At 40.8% G+C, this 17,776-nt stretch overlaps 1 protein-coding gene across 4 annotated transcripts in view; it reads left to right on the top strand.

The window, feature by feature from the left end:
* Positions 1–17,776, top strand: part of LIMS1 (LIM zinc finger domain containing 1) — an 87,317-nt gene that overhangs the window by 44,092 nt on the left and 25,449 nt on the right. Inside the window, exon 1 of one of the 4 annotated variants that reach the window (XM_034658910.1) lies at positions 14,597–14,806. The exons of 2 other annotated variants lie outside the window; for them this stretch is intronic. In XM_034658910.1, coding sequence (XP_034514801.1) covers positions 14,625–14,806 — 182 coding nt within the window. In that variant the 5' untranslated portion in view covers positions 14,597–14,624. Of the gene's footprint in view, positions 1–14,596; positions 14,807–17,776 lie in introns of those variants that run through there. One more of the 4 variants, XM_034658907.1, reaches the window with a different exon arrangement.

The raw sequence follows: 17,776 nt of genomic DNA, 5'->3' as shown, positions 1-17,776 counted from the left end.
ACCTGCATAGCAAGTATGCAAATTGATTTCTGAATGAGAAAACAGTGACATTACTTATGAGCCATTATAATATTGAGCACTGATTATATTTGTGCTCAGGGTAATAAACTGTACCACGTGATTGTCCCCCCATCCCTTGCCCCTCTGTCCCTGAAAGCATTCATGCATCCTTTTAGGACTTAAATATTTATCATGACAGCAGTGTAAAATTTGGGTTTTGTCCTTTTAAAATGTTGACTGTTCTGTCCCTTCATTTTTGCCAGCGTCTTAACTCTCAGTGATTGATTTGGTGTTTGTTTTTCATTTATCCTTTTAACACAATTATTTCCTTTATTTCAAAGCAGGTTTATCTGGCAGGATAAAACTGTTTCTTGAAATAATCATGTGGTCATTGTCTCTGCTAGTTTGGAATATTGCTATCTGTGGAAGAGCAGAAATTACTACCACTTTTAATAGAGTGAAATCATTGACTTTTGATTCAGCTATTACAGATACGATCATTTGAGCGCTAGACAGCTGTTTTACTTATATTCAGACCATATGGTTTTATTAGTTTATGTGAACCATTCTCAGCATCATCTTTTCATTTGCTTTCCTACTTAGATTCCCGTCTGTTTGAGAACTCAATTATTTTGCTCTATTTTCCCAGCTTAGAATTTGACCTGGTACCAAGTTAGTTTTGATGACATTTTGCTTCCTTATTTATGTCATGAAAAGAGGTGGTTCTGTTTTATGTGTTGTTATGTTCAGTTAAAGGTTTAGATAGGCACAATCATCCAAGTACACGTTTGCTGTCCTAAACTGAAACCCTTGACGTCAGTTCTGTTTGTAAAAGGATTAGAGCGGGAGTCTCCATGCCCTATAGTCAGGACAGTTTAAATTTAATTTAATATGATTTAAGTAATTAAATATTAAAAGACAACACACACACGTTGCACATGCACATGTGTAAACCTCAATTATAAAAGGAACTGTAAAAGACTATTTCAAGTCTTCGTGAGCTCCATGGGATTGTTTCTGTCCCCAAGCCTTTTTCTTGATTTTTCTCTTGTACATTGTTATTTAGAGATAGTATTTCTGGAAGGTTTGTGTTTGGGGTTTGTGGTGTGATGTCTCTATCCTGTTTGTGGCAGATAGAGGAAGAGGAGGGAACAGTGTCCTCAAGGAGTGGGGAGAGGGAAAGCAGGCTGAACACAGACAGCTCTTGTGAAGTTGATCTGACACTAGCCTGTTTGGGGCTGCAGACAAGAAGGGAAAGAAGGACCTCAGGGCTGGTCTGCTCCCTGTCGAGGCTGCTGCCATGTTTCACACAGCACTCACAGTTCAGTGACTCCAGTTCATTCTTTGTGCCCACCATTTGGTTCAGCTTTCATATGTATGGGGAGTGAAAGCAAGGTAGATGATGAGGCAGAAGAGATAATAATAAGATAATGAATGTGTCATCTCTTAAAAGCACATTTTATGACAGAAGTTGTTCCAAATATCATTGTATTACATTTTAGATTTTGCCTGATCCCCTCAGAAAATATGGAAGCTCAGAAACGTGGGACAGGCCTTGGAGCCCTCACAGGGCTGGCTTTCAGGCCCTCCTGGAATTGTGCTGGCTGTAGCCACAGATGGGCTCTATGTGTGACCATCCTTGCAGAGATGCCACTGAGTCAGTGTTAAGCAGTGCACGTGGTCCTTTGCACCACAAGTATTCTGAGATTGAGGGACTGTTTAGGAAGCAGGCTGCTGCTTAGGTATTACACAGCAGGACTCTTGTGACAGGGAGGGTACCAGGAATAGCTGTGACCAAGGAAACCTGTATAGCACCCACGTTAAGTAGCCCAGAATACCCCACAGCCAAGTGAGCAGGTACATGGTACCCGCTCAGGAAGCTTGCAGTTCTTATCATCAGCCTCCTTACACTCTTGAAGATGAGTGAGAGCTTACTGAGGTTCCTTTATTCTACTCTTTTGTTTCTTCAGGACTGAAATGGAGGTGTGTCCCATGTTTGCCTCTTTCCTGGGTTAATACCTAGTGTGAAAATATTATAGGAACCCAAATTGACTGGTCCCCAAACATGCCCCTTGTACCAGAGACTGCTCATTGGAAGGGATGCCTGCTCTGTACTGGGGAGGTGGGGGAGAGTGGGGGCTGCCTTATCCTCCCGAGTGAGGTCGACTCTCTTGAGCTTCCATCTAACTGGCCATTTTATTTTGCTGGACTTTTTGATGTTATAATCCACTGCTCCCATCCCTTTGTAGTTTCAAATGCAGATTTGGTTGTTTTAAGTGAGACAGATGCCTCATACTGGATAAAGGACCGGATGCGGTCTAACAGTCAATTGAGAGTCCTACCTTTGACCTCTTGTATTGGCCAAGGTTCAATCAAGATCCGCTCAGGAGAGAAAAACCACACAGTAACTTGAAGGAGGAAGGTTTAATAAAAAGATTTTTTAAAAGTTATTAACTCCAACAGGGGTTTGCAGTAGTAATGGATTGGCTAGAGAGAATGCTAAGAGTATAGGAATAGCAGCTATAAGGAGCCCCTACCACTCCAGGGCTGAAAAAAGCTAGCAGGGAGGAGCCCTCCTCCCCACCCAGGACTCACTGCTCGTGGGGATAGCAGAGAAGTTGCTGTGGTGCTGCACCCATGAAACAGGCTAGAAATCTGAACTTGTAGGAGAGCCTCTCTACTGGGGGCCACAAGGTATTCCGCTCCAGAACTGCTGAGAGTAGGGGAGATGGGCAGTGTGGTGGTTGGAGAGGCCAGGCAGCGCAGTCAGTCTGTTGTGGGCTGCCACTCACTGCAGGAGCCAGAGACCACTGCTGCAGAACCACCAGGCACTGCCACAGGCAAGCTGCTAGTCAACTGCTTTTGGCTGCCATACCCGAGAAAGCTCTGCCCCCAAGCTTGCCAAGAGAGCGTGCAAAACCCTTTCCTCTGGTTGGTCTCTCCAGCGCCATCTGCTGAAAGGCCCCTCGGCCAGCAGGCAGAGGGAAAAGACCACTTTCCCATCATCAGCACGCCGAAGATATTCCAGTAATCTTCCATCAGGAAATGAGGGGACTGTTTGTAGTCATAATGATCATACTCTTAAATATTATTGCTGGATTCATAGACTATGTCTCTTTGAAAAGAGCTAAAGGATCTGAACAAAGAGCTCCCTACCTAACCCTGTAAGCTATTTTCAAAAACCCCCACTTCATTCTATGACAGAGGGTAGTGAGCTGTATGGGGAGAGAGAGGAGCTGAAGACAGGATCCAGAAGAAAAGGAGGACTATGCAGAAGGATAACCTGGGAGAAACTGAAGCTCTGGCTATGTGGGAGATAGCCTTATAATGATGTCACTAGGTGCTCAAGCCGCCTGTGACTTTGTATCATTTCCATAGCCTTTGATCACATTAATGGTAACTCTTAGGGTAGTTAAAACAGTTCCTTGTCTTTTTATATGCACTTCACAATATTTGAAATTAGTGAAAGAGAAGAAGCCTTTTTAAAGTTTGCAAAAAAAATTTTTCAATTCTTCTGCTAATCGTATCCAATATTTTCAAATGTTTAATGCAATAAAATATACATGAAAATATGTTCTATGTTTAAAAATGAAACAACTGAAGATGAAAGATACACAGATTGAAATTTGAAAGGGTTGTTTTCACTTGACTTGAGTACAGTGGGTTTTTTCTGTCCCTCCATACTGAAGCTCTCATGGTTTTCTTTTATCTTATCATTGAGGAAAGTAGACCTCATGTTAAGCTTATTCACAAAATAAAAACTCCCATTGACTTCCTCTCCTAACTTAGCTGAAGGTCAGTGTTCAGTGAGATATCCCTGGCTGAGTCAGAACTAAAATAAGAATGTCATTTAGAGCCAGAAAGTTTGGTGCTGATGGCCACCCCAGCCATATCAGGAGCCTGTGGATTCACTGAAGGGTTTCCCTGGCAAACCGGGCATTCTCTTAAGTTAACACTCTTAGCTAAAAATACTGTTCTATATTTGAAATACAGGGCTTTTTCAAATTCATCTATTTTGGTCAGGACACATCTTTTTAAAAAGATGTTTAGGGGTGAGAATATGTGTTAGTGGGTCACAGTATGAATAACAAGGAGAAATGATTTGGATGATAGAAGATCTGCTACTGAGACATTTTCCAGTGAGAATGTTTGAAAAATCAGAGAAAATTTGCCCACCTATGAAAGAGAATTCTAGGAATGTTTTTTCTGTTGACCAAACACTCCGCTTATTTGAGCAGCCATGGGGATCTAGTGAGAGAAAGTCTGTTAGAAAGCATGTGGCTTTCAGACTGCAGTGGTGATGGCTAAGCGAGTTATCTTTACTGACAGAGAGCGTCATGCCGAAGTACACACTGAAGCTACTCTTGGATTTCTAGGGAGGGCGTCGCCTTGCCAGCACCTCCCCAGCTCTGTTGGTAGCAACTTTTCACAAAAGGGCCAGTTTGATTAATTGCCTACTAAAAGGGTGTTTGATGTAAAGACTCTAGAAGTTTTCACACCAAAGGGCTCATTTATGGTGTTCTTGAAAGGAGCACCTCTGCAACACAGAACACAATATAGAGTTGACTAAAATCTTACCCACTCACAGTGAGCCCTGTAGATGCTGAACAGATTAGTACAGGCTGGAATGCTCAGAGGGGGCTTCTTAGAGAAGACCTTGAGTAGAAATTTGAGGACTGGGCAAGTTTCAGAAAGGCAGAGAATTCAGGGAAAAAGGGGGCATGGTATTCAACCAAAGAACTTTATGTCCTTTTATGTCCAGTACTAGGAATAAGGGTAATTCTCAACAATCACCTTGCAACAGTCCTGCCTTTATTTACAATCGTGTGTGTGTGTGTGTGTGTGTGTGTGTATTTTAAAAGGAATAGAGATCAACATGTTGCAGTGTGTATCTCTAGATGGCAAGAATACGAGTGAGTCTTTTCTGCCTTTTGTAAATGCTCTATAACAAGCTGTGTTGCTTTAGGGTTGATGGATGTGGAGAAATTCAACTTGCCAAACAACACAGTGCAACCCAGTGGTCCTGTCCCAGAGTGCTCACACTCCCATATACATAGGGCCTCCAGAAACAGGCGGCTCTGTTGTTCCTGTCCTTTTTTAGTTTTCTGTTACTACTGATTTTGCCTTGTTGCGACACATTCTGCTACTTTACCGATCTAATTTTGTATCTTTCCTTCTGTAATGTGTTGCCTTGTGGGATGAGAATGTGGTCATTATTACAGAGACAGGGTGACTAGTTGCAGGCAGCAAGTCAGTGCTCTTGTGCTTCTGCCAGGGAGAGAAAGGTACCACAAGTCTTGAACTCTGTTGGGTTCTCTCTGCATGTGGTCCAGAATGTCTCTTAATAAAGTAGACATGTCAGTGTCAGAGTGTCATGGAGGAGGGGAGAACACTGTAAGAGAGCTTTATTTCAGTCTCATCCCTGCACCTTCCCTAGGCTCTGTGTCCTCTGAAGTCTGTGGATGTGTATTTGTTGGTTGGGTAATGTTGGAAAACTTCTAGAGATTGTCCAGAAAGAGGTACTTCCCAAGAAGTAGGCCGCTAAGTAGGTTGTCAGTACTTTTAAATTTGTTAAGATTGAGAAACTGAACTATAATCTGCAATAATCTGTGCCCGTTGTGGGCAGACTATTCCTGAGCTACAGAACACCTTCGGGACCTGTCTTGTGTCTCATAAACCTCAGGGCACTGAGGAGAGCATGTGGCAGCTCTCACCTGATGGCTTCTGAGTAGGGACTCTTCTACTATGGCCGTCAAGAATAAAACCAGGACAGTTTCAGACACCATATGAGGAATTTTTACCTCACTGGCTTTCACTAGAAACATAGTTTTTTTTCTTTCTTTTTTTCATTATTATTAACATATAATGTATTATTTGTTTCAGGGGTACAGGTCTGTGATTCATCAGTCTTACACAATACACAGTGCTCCCCACAACACATACCCTCCCCAATGTCCATCACCCAGCCACCTCATCCCTCCCACCCCCATCCCCTCCAGCAACCCTCAGTTTGTTTCCTATTATTAAGAGTACCTTATGGTTTGTCTCCCTCTGTGGTTTCACCTTGTTTCATTTTTTCCTCTTCGCCTATGATCCTTTGCCTTGTTTCTCAAATTCCACATATCAGTGAGATCATATGATAATTGTCTTTCTCTGATTGACTTATTTCGCTTAGCATAATACCCTCTAGTTCTGTCCACATCATTGCAAATAGCAAGATATGATGGCTGCATAATAATCCATTGTATATATATACCACATCTTTTTTTTCTATTCTTGTGTTGATGGATATCTGGGCTCTCTCCATAGTTTGGCTATTGTGGACATTGCTGCTCTAAACATTGGGGTGCAGGTGCCCCTTCGGATTGCTACATTTGTATCTTGGGGGTAAATACCTAGTAGTTCAATTGCTGGGTTGTAGGGTAGCTCCATTTTCAACTTTCTGAGGAACCTCCATACTCTTTTCCAAAGTGGCTGCACCAGCTTACATTCCCACCAACAGTGAAGGGGAGGGTTCCCCTTTTTCCACATCCTCACCAGCATCTGTTGTTTCCTAACTTGTTAATTCTAGCCATTCTGACTTGTGTGAGGTGGTATCTCATTGTGGTTTTAGGGCTAGATCCAAAATCTATAAAGAACTTGTCAAACTCAACACCCAAGGAACAAATAATCCAATCAAGAAATGAGCAGAAGGTATGAACAGACATTTCTCCACAGAAGACATACAAATGGCCAACAGACACATGAAAAAATGCTCCACATCACTCAGCATCAGGGAAATACAAAGCAAAACGTTGTATTTTAATTGTTGATTTTAGGATGGAAAGCGTGCCTGAAGTTACTTTTTGAAAATTATCAACTTGAGATTGAGTTGTGTTTCACTCATTTTCCTTATGAGGGATAAGAACACACTTCTTAAAATAGCACAAGGTTTGGGGTGCTATTAATCTTCTGTCTTCAACACCAAAGAGTCTCTAACTTCTAGGTGAGTTTCATTTAAGAAGGTGTTAGAATCAGATACAAATAACCTTTTGGGGTCCCAGCCTCTGGGTCATTGCTGGGCTGTTCTGAGTATTTGGGATGAGTGGGAGGCCCTGGGAAGGCAGTTCAGTAACTGTATATAGGGAGGTCCTTTCAGTCTGTTCTTTCGTCATTGTTAGATGATAATGTTTTTCACTTATTCTCTTCAGTTATTTCCAACATACAGTAACAAAGCTAGAGAGGTTCTTCCCTGCTTTGATCATGATTCATAAGCAGTGCCCATGAAAGTAGGTAACAAACGTGCCTTTGAAGTTCATTTAAGATGTGCATCTTATTTCTTTCTCACTCTCATGCATCTGTTGTAATAAGCTTTCTTTTTGCTTGTGCAATCTGGAATTAGGAAACAATTTTAACAGACAAGGCAAAATGGCATGTTAGCTGCAGCTCTGTCCTCTCTGGCCAGCCGACCTTTGTCTCTTTCCTCACTGTCTGTTGAAAGAAAACACAGGGCATTTGTCCTGGTCGCTGGGAAATGAGAAAGAACTTTCCAGCTCCATTATCTTTACTTGCATGTCTTGATTGTTGTGGTTTTAATAGTAGGGGGAAAATCAGATTAAATTTTCCATTTGAGTAGAATAGGGCATCATAATGAAAATAATTCATTTTACCATATGTTAATTTAACCGGGCTGTCTCAACAATTTGAATACCCCAGTATTCATGGAAGCCTTTGATTGAAGTTGGAAAGCTACATTCTAGTAGTTGTTATTGCCAAGTTCTTGGCTTCGCCATCCACATATGCACATCTGTCTGTGGAATGGCATAAAATATATAATAGCACTGCCTTTTTTTCTGTTAGAGTCCTATGTTTTAGAAGCAGTTGGTTAAAATGTTCAGCTTGGATTTTTAAAATCACATAGATTAACTATTTGGTAGTGATACACATAGTTCAATTGTTGCTATTTGAGAGAATTTTAATTTTAAAATATGTTATTAAAAAGTTGATTATTAATCTTGGTAGCCATGTTCATGATTATATCCAGGCTTTAAGTATTTGAGCTCCTGGAAATAGCTACAATATTTTTGTGTGATATCTCTAGGTAGGTTATTTATCTTTGGCTAGGTAGTATGTTGGGTGGAATTTGTTTTGGCTGAAATCGTGGAGTTAGCTGGACTGGTGGAATCTGAAGCCCTGCAGCATTCTTTACAGGACACTGGACTGGCCAGTTTAACATCAGATATGCTGTGTGTGGTTTAGCATCTAACAGACTGTTGGATGCAGTCCACCAGGGTCCCAGATCCTGCCTGCTGTGGTCTGAATGTTTGTGTCCTCCCAAAATTCATATACCAAAATCCTAACCCCCAAAGATATTGGGAGGGGGGACGTTTGGGAGGTGCTTCCGGTCATGAGGTTGGAGCCTTCATGAATGGGATTAGTGTCCTTACAGAAGATGTCCCACAGAGCTTCCTAGCACTGTCTATCATGTGAGGATACCATGAGAGGATATGAGCCAGGAAGGCGGCCGGGGGTGGGGGGGGGAGCTCTTACCAGAACCCAAGCATGCTGGCACCTCGATCTTGGACTTTGAGCCTCTATAACTGTAGGAAATAAATTTCTGCTGTTTGCAAGCCATGTAATCTGTGGTATTTTGTTATAGCACCCCAGATGGACAATGACACAACACAGTAGGTTGCTCAATGAGTAGTAGAGTTTGGCCACAGTAGATGATCAAAAAATGTGGAGTTTATGAAATATAAGTCTGTCTTCTGTGGATGGATTTAAGGGATGTTTGTGATTCAGATTTGTCCTATGGGGTCTCTCAAAGACCTGAATTAACCATGGTGATCAGATTATAGAACCTCTTGGGAAGAACCCTCAAGGAATCATGGGCCTCAGGAAACCCTAGTTCTTCAGCAAAAGCCACCTAACAGACCCACTATTCAGACAAAACTGGCTTTTGGAGTATTTTTTAAAAACAGCCAGTACCCTACTTCAGGGACTATTTTGATGCCACTGTAGTGGCAGTAGTAATTTCCATCAAAGGTGTTCAGATAAATATTTTTCTCATGGCTGCAATCACAGTCTAAAAGGATTATTTACTCTTAGAGTGACATTATTTTTTTTAATGATTTTTTATTATATTATATTAGTCACCATACAGTACATCCCCGGTTTCCGATGTAAAACTCGATGATTCATTAGTTGCATATAACACCCAGGGCACCATGTAATACGTGCCCTCCTTACTACCCATCACCAGTCTATCCCATTCCCCCACCTCCCTCCCCTCTGAGGTTAGAGTGACATTATTAAGTGTCAAAAATGATTTGAAAGTAGCAAAATGCCTGGATTAAAACTTAAGCAGTGGTGTTTATTTGGCCTGAAATGACCCCCCACGTCCTCTTGGAAAAATAACCACACATTTCTTTTAGCTCTCTTCTATGGTACTGGGATAAGAAGTGATTGACCAACCGACTCCCCTGTGAAGTCCTGTTGGGTGAATAGTGCCACCTAACCTTGCAATGGCCACATGGTTACTGATCCTTACTCAGATACTAGGACACGCACAGACAGCCCTCTTCACTCAGCATCTGGCACTGACGTAGAAATCTGCATCCTTATATGCTTGAATGATGAGAAAAAACATGTATATGCATATATTATTGCCCTAATTGTTTACTCATAGAAACAGGCTGTGACTGTATTCACTTTTTAATTCATTCAGCAGGCACTTCTCAGGTACCCCTCAGGACTGTTGCATTGTGAGCTCATGGTAAACATACCATATGTTCAGAAATGATGTAAAGTAATGCAAATAAGCAAACAGTGGAATAATGTGAGTACTTTTTTTCTTTTTTTTTTTTTTAAGTAGTCTCCACGCCTAATGTGGAGCCCAATGTAGGGCTTGAACTCAAAACCCTGAGATCAAGACCTGAGCTGAGATCAAGAGTTGGACACCTAGGGGCGCCTGGGTGGCACAGCGGTTAAGCATCTGCCTTTGGCTCAGGGCGTGATCCCGGCGTTATGGGATCGAGCCCCACGTCAGGCTTCCTCCGCTATGAGCCTGCTTCTTCCTCTCCCTCTCCCCCTGCTTGTGTCCCCTCTCTCACTGGCTGTCTCTATCAATGTCAAATAAATAAATAAAATCTTAAAAAAAAAAAAAAAAGAGTTGGACACCTAACTGGCTGAGCCACCCAGGTGCCCCTAGTGGGAGCAATTACTTTTTAAGAAGCTATAGACCTTAATGAAAAGCTGCTCATGGAAGGGCAGCCCATTGCTGCTAGCTTCTAAATACCAGAGCTCATTCACAATTGCAGGGGCTATGCCTTTCTGGTTGGCCTTAACCCTCACTGAAGTAGCAGGTGTAAGGTTCAGGGAATTTCTCTGCAAATGTCAACTGGCCAGGGTCTTTTGCTCCTTGGCGGGGAGTGGGGAAGGAGATGTGGAATAGATGACTGGGCTCTGTCCTGCCCCATCTTTTCTTTCTTTAGAGCCTCAGCCTCTCTTCTCCCTCCCAGCTGCCAGTTATGGTATTCCTTGGTAACTAAAAAAAGAAAGGAAAGGAGGAAAGAGTGAGATCTGGCAAAACTGTAAACAGAGCCACGAATCTGTCTCAACATCCGTATAAATAGTCACACTGATTAAATAGTTTAAAAATATTAACACCATATGTGATAACTTTGATCATAAAACTGACTCCTGTTGAGGTGACTTCTATTGAAGAATTCTATTTGGACTTATTGTGTTCCAAGGACATACTCTAACATAGTCCCAGCTGGAAGTAGAGGAAATCACAGAAAATGGAAGGTCTCCTACCTGTTTCCTTAACACAGCATTTTTAAAATAGCATAATTTGAGGAGATAAGAGAAATTTTACTAAATTTCCAGCACTAATCTGATTTAGCAGAAGGACACCATGGAACTGACTTAGTTAAAGGTGTGGTTACGTTATTAAGAGACTTTATTTTTCATTTTATATCTCTCTGTAGTGTTTGAATTTTTTCCCAAATACATGTATTACTTTTTCCCTTCTAGTCAATACAGGTATCTGGTAGACTGAAATTTCTGACTTATTTTTTGTACTTATCTGTATATACATAAACTTAATACATATACATAATAAAAGTTGCAACTACACACCTATTGAAACAGCTAAAATTAAAGGTAATGATAGCACCAAATGCTGGTGAAGATGTGGAGAAATTGAATCTCTTATACATTGCTGATGGCAATGTAAAACACTATAACCATTCTAAGAAAATTGTCACTTTCTTAAATAAACTGAACATATATTTATCATACAACTCAGCAATTTCACTCTTGGACATTTATCCCAAAGATATGAAAACTTGTATTCACATAGGAACTGATACACAGCTTTATTCGCAATGGCCCAAAACTAGAAACTACTTAAATGCCCTTTCGGTGGGTGAATGGCTAAACGAACTATGGTATGTCCATACCGTGGAATATTACTCCGCAATAAAACAAAGGAACACACCATTGATATATATTAACAATTTGGATGGATCTTGAGGGCATAATGCTGAATACAAAAAGCCAGCCTTTAAAAGATCACATACTGTAAGATTCCATGTAGCTGTCTTAGTGTGGACTGCTGTGACAAAAATACCATAGACTGTATGGCTTAAACAACAAATAATTATTTCTCAAGACTCTGGAGGCTGGGCAATTCAAGATCAAGGTACAGCAGATCCAGTGTCTGGTGAAGATACACATTTTGGCTTGTAGACAGCCGCCTTTGGCTATATCCTCACATGCTTGACAGAGAATGATCTTTGTCTCTTCCTCTTCTTATAAGGATGTTAATCCCATAATGAGGGATTAATGCTCCACTCTCATGACCTAATCCAACCTTAATTACCTCCCAAAAGTCCCACCTCCAAATACCATCACATTTGGGATTAGGCTTTCAACATAGGGATTTTGGAGGGACATAGACATTCAGTCCATAGCAGTAACATTCTCTAAATTACAGTTCCATAGATGAAAAACAGTGGTTGCAAGGGGTGACAGGATGGCAAGGTGTGGAGAAGGAGGGTGTGACAATCAGAGATAATATGAGAGAGATCTTTGTGGTGACAGAGTAGTGCTATATCTTGATTGGGGGCAGTGATTACATGAATCTACCCATGTGATAACATGACATGCACATAATGTATATACACACATTGTTTCAGTGTCAGATTCCTGGTTTTGACGTTGGGCTATAATTACATTAAGGTGTAACCATTGGAAAAACTATGCGAAGGGTCTGAAGGACTTCTCTGTACAATCTTTGTAACTCCCTGTGACTATAATTATTTTAAAATAAAAAGTTAAAATTTGATTGTAGATCTTTCACATTATTTTTAATTCCTTGACAGATAAGAGCCTTCATTGTATCTGTTCATTCACAGTTAGCTTTTTTCATGGTTCTGTTTTTCTGTCTAGTAGAAATTACACTAATTGTTATGAAATTAAGATAATTAGTTTGTATTTTTAGATCTGCTGACTCAAAATGCTTAGCAGGCTGGTAGCTAAATTGCTCTTCACTGTTTTCATGATTTCCTAGATCAAGTAGATGGATTACTAATCTGAGTTCAATGATCAACAAATGATTACCACACACCTGCTAAGTGGTAGACTGTATTCGTGATGCTGGAGTACAGGCATGAACAAGACAAAGTTCCTACCTTCCTGGAGGTCACATTTTTTTTTTAAAGATTTTATTTATTTATTCTACAGAGATAGAGACAGCCAGCGAGAGAGGGAACACAAGCAGGGGGAGTGGGAGAGGAAGAAGCAGGCTCCCAGTGGAAGAGCCTGACGTGGGGCTCGATCCCATAACGCTGGGATCACGCCCTGAGCCGAAGGCAGACGCTTAACCGCTGTGCCACCCAGGCGCCCCATGGAGGTCACATTTCTGACAGTGAAGTGAGGCTCAGAGAACATAGAAAACGTATCCCCAGATTCCCTGGAAACTGTTTGAACTGAAGGAAAGGGAAGTCTCTAGGACCTACTTCAGCATTCTGCCCTTTGGTTGGGGTCTCCAAGTCGTGTTACGTCAGTGTGAGCAGAATATTTTGGATCTAATGATGTTTCTGGCAAGAGAATGAACATGATTTGCAATCATTGTACCTAGTATGGGTTAGGAAATGTAAGAATATCATAAGGAAAACAAACAAATAGAGCCTGATAGCTTCTTTCCTTAGGCATGAACAAATGTATCAGTTACTGGAAACACCCATACAAGATGGATTTTATTTTATTTTATTTTATTTTATTTTATTTTATTTCATTTATTTTATTTTAAAAAAAAATTTAGGAGCGCCTGTCGCTCAGTTGAGTGTCTGACTCTTGGTTTCGGCTCAGGGCATGATCTCATGGGTCATGAGATAGAGCCCCACACCGGGCTCTGTGCTCAGCGGGGAGAGTGCTTAAAGAGTCTCTCTCTCAGCCCAAGCCCCCATGTACATGTGCATGCACACTCTTTCTCTTGCTTGCTCTCTCTAAAATGAATAAATCTTCAAAAATTTTGTATATAACTACTCTCCTATATTTTATCCATGATTGTACAGTTTTTTGCTTATAAGTATTTTGGGTTTGGTGTGTGTGTGCGTGCGTTTAAGTAAAGTATAGCTGACACTGTTACATTAGTTTCAGGTGTACAGCATAGTGATTTGACACCTCTATAACCTATGCTATGCTCACTACAAACATGGCTACCATTTGTCACCATACAATGCTATTATAATACCATTGACTGTATTCCCTGTGCTGTACCTTTTATCCTTCTGACTTAATCATTTGTTTTTGGAGAAGGGTTCTGAGCCCTTGTATTACCCATGGCCTTCGTAATCACCCTCCTCATCTGTGGCACTGCTACAAGATGACAGCAGTGTGAACTGACTACAGCAGGAATGCCAGTGGCATCCATAGGCATAATAAAGACCACAATTAGCTGAGGGTTTCTAATTAGACTCCAGCTCTTTCCTGTTTCTCTTGTGTCCATTCATTGAACATTCATCCTGCTCTTGCCATGTGCCAACTGCTAGTAAAAGTCAAAAGTAGCCCCAGATCTCAGGGACTCACAGACCCTTGGGAGAGGGCCACCATAGGCATAGCTGACAAGCATGCCCCGGTCATTAGTATATGCCCCCCCAGAGTGTGCAAGCTGTGTTAGCCTCAGCGGAGAGCTTGTTAGAAACAGAATGTCTGGGGGTGCTTTACAAGAAGCACGGTGTTCATGTGGATGATGCTTGGTGACAGATTCCCCAGGGCACGTGGATGTTTGTTTCTCTTGGACCCTGCCAAGCAGTCCTCTATTCCTGTGGCAGTGTTTATAGACACAGTCTACCAGGAAGACTGCTCTGGCAAAGACTGTGTCACTGCTTTGGGGAATGTTTTCTAGAGCTTCCAGAAATGCCTCGGTATATCAGGACTGGCACACCAAGGGACTGCTTTGCTGCTAGAGCTCTTAACATGAAGGGCCAGGACCGACCCTGGCAAACGCAGGGCTGACGTGTGTGGGAACAGTGGGAGTGACCCTGGCAGGGAAGCGGGGGAGGCCTGGATATTGTTTCTCTGTCCCCTGTCCTGCTATTCTGTGCCCTGGACTCAGAGCTCTCAAGCACCCGAGGATGGCGTTCCCGGGCAGGGTGCGCCCCTATGTTATCCCAGAGAATGAAGAAATCCCCCAGGCAGCCCTTAACAGTGTCCACGAGGCTAATGGCAATGAAGACGAGAGGGCTGTGTCCAAACTGCAGCGCAGGCACAGTGACGTAAAGGTCTACAAGGAGTTTTGTGACTTTTATGCAAAATTGTAAGTGTCTCCTCTCCTGGAAGAGGTGCTCCCGTCTTCCAGATCTAGCCTTCTTGAACTTTGAGTTCATTAGCCATTGATGGTTTAATTCCCTCCACTTTCAGGAGGGGCATTCCAGGGTGATGGAGGGGAGGGGGGCATATTCCAGTAGACAGGAATACACCAGATGAAATGCAGAAGTGAAAGAAAATGCTACCTTTAAAGTAATAGTAGTAATGTCTTTGTGTTCGATAGGTTCCTGATAATAGTACATCTTCATTATGTAGTCCAAGAGGGAGGTTTAGAGTTTTTGCTGTCAGAATTTATTATAGAAAAATTGTATGCTCTAAAACTTCCCACAGATGAGGGGTCGGTTGAGGGAAGCAGTAAAAACTTAATTACAGACTGTTGATAAAGATACACATTTTTGTTAAGTTTAACAAGTCAGCAGTTTGAAGTAGGCTAACTGGGTTTCTTAATACTGTTTTGAGGGGATTGAATGAATAAATAAGAATGATGTGTAACTAGCAAATATACGTATATTTATATATACATATATATGCCATTAACTCTAAAATGTCTAATTCATGTTATTAAATGCATTTTAGCAAACAATTAAAAAAAGTTAGTGCAGCGTAGTATTTAGACAAACTCATGTAAGATTGTTGGCCTCCTGCAAAGTCGTAAGCTTGGAATTATTGCAAATCCCCAATTTGTCAATTAAGAGTTAAGGAGAATTTAACTGACCCGATTCTCTATTTCCACTAATCCATTCTGTGTGGTATTGTAACAGATGTCATTTATTTTCACAACTTATAAAGAGTTCTGTTTAAGTATAATTGGGCAATTATAATTATACTGTAACCAGAATGCTTTGTGGACTCTCAAGATGCTTTTTGGATTTACAAATCTTTTCATTTTGTTGCCAGAAAGTTTGTTTCACATACTTTGATCACTGAGGCACTTGAAAAACAAAAGGCTCGGTGACACCAAGTTTTCTCTGTGCAGTTGATTTGTGGAAGTGGGTCAGGTAAATCAGTTATGACTAGCCGGATGTGAAGATTCTGTACTAAAGGCTTTTACATATATATTTCCCCACATATATATTCTCTGTCTTCAACACCACTTCTTAGCAAAAATTCTATTATGAAAAGTTAGCCAGCTAATTATAACTAGCCAGATGACAGATACAATTATCATTCATGACTTTTAAAATGTAATTTCTATCATAGGCAGTGTTAAATATAAAAAACAACTGTAAAATACAGGTCGCTGTATGTTCGTCAGTCGTAACAAAGTACCTCTCTGGTGGAGGACGGTGGCAGCAGGGGAGGCTTGCATGTGGGGGTGAAGGGGAACTCTATGCCTCCTCTCAGTTTCGCTGTGAACCTAAAACTGCTCTAAAAAATAGTCCATTAAAAAAATTCACATGCCAGAGGGTCAAGACAAGAGAGGAAAGGAAATGTAAACAATTCAGTAGGTTGGTGAGATTATTAGTGGTTCTTTCCTGAAAGTTTCCTCTAATGTAGTTTCTTTTCTTATCCTGCTTGTTAATAAAAGGAATACTTCTTCAAAAATGCATGTTACATTATTTCTAAAGCTAGTTTATTTTTCCTGTGTGTGGGAAACTATATGTTTGTATTTATAATGTGTCTACCTAGTTTCTAACTATTTGAGTATTTAAATTTGAATATAACCAGTGTTTATTTAGTATAATGAGTAGGAAAGCTTTGATCTTAGGACCACTTTACACTCTTAAAAATTATTGAGGTCCCCAAAAAGCTTTTGCTTATCAGTATTTACTGTCTTAGAAAATAAGAACTGAGAGCAAAATTAAATATATATTAATTTAAAATAACAATAAACTCATTCCGTGTTAACATTAATAAATATTAATATTAATGAATTTTTATGAAAAATAACTACTTCCAAGATGAGAAAAGCTTGATGGGAAAGTGGCATTGAATTACATTTTTGCAAATCTCATTAATGACTGTCTAAAGAAGACAGTTTCTGAGTTCTGCTTCTGCATTTATCCTAGTGTAATATGTTACTTTAGATAATGTACATAAAGAAAATATGCCTCCCACAGAGATGTAGTTGGAAAAGGAAGGACCTTTTGAACTCCTGAAAGGGTCACAGTGGCCCCTATACTTTGAGAACCACTTGATCTAGATAATGGATCGAGGCATTCCAGAATGTTCTACTCTTCCTGCTTTTTGGGAGTTCTATTAAAATTATAAGGATCTGGTAAATCTTTTGAGAGGGTTCAAAATTAATAATAATGCTTTGTATTTGAGTAGCATCTTCTGGCTTCCAAAGTTATATACTTTTTCTTATTTTAACCTCAAAACGGTATTAGGAATTTTCGGGGCAGGTTAGCATACTTCATGTAGAGACACCTGTGGATTTTGGTCAGGAGAAAGGGGAAGCATAGACCTTTCCAGGAGCTTTGCTAAAACTGCTACAGTTCATCTGGCTTATGGCAAAGCAAATGAAGAAGGGAATGTGATGTATTTTTCTCCATAACCCACAGTAACTTTGAAATGACAAAGTAGAAAATGTAATATGAGATTTAGGCCAGTTTTGCCACGCAATGAGGCTGCCTCTCTTCTTCCCCCCCCCTTTTTTGTGATGTTTTAATTCTATATTTAAGCCTATTAAGTAAAGTTGAGTTGTGATTGGTATGTGGTTATGAACGTGGTACTTCTGCATGGGGTTAGTTATGACAAGACTACAAAATAGGAATACTGTTCTTTGAAACATTTAGGGCAAGAAGGCAAAATTGACTTCTATTGGGGTAGAATGGAGTTGAGACAAGGTATGTGTGAGCCCTTCTCTAAGGAAACGGGAAAACTTAGAAACTGGCTGGGGACAAAGCAGTTAATCTGTCTGTAAAATGAAGACTCCGTACCTGCCTCACAGGGTGGTTGATACTAGAGAATGTCGGCAGTAACTTTACAAGGTGAATTGACTCAGTATCTGGGTGGT

This window comes from Ailuropoda melanoleuca, chromosome 4 (assembly GCF_002007445.2).
Source record: "Ailuropoda melanoleuca isolate Jingjing chromosome 4, ASM200744v2, whole genome shotgun sequence".
Taxonomy (NCBI): Eukaryota; Metazoa; Chordata; class Mammalia; order Carnivora; family Ursidae; genus Ailuropoda; species Ailuropoda melanoleuca.
This window is presented reverse-complemented; position numbering and strand designations above follow the sequence as displayed.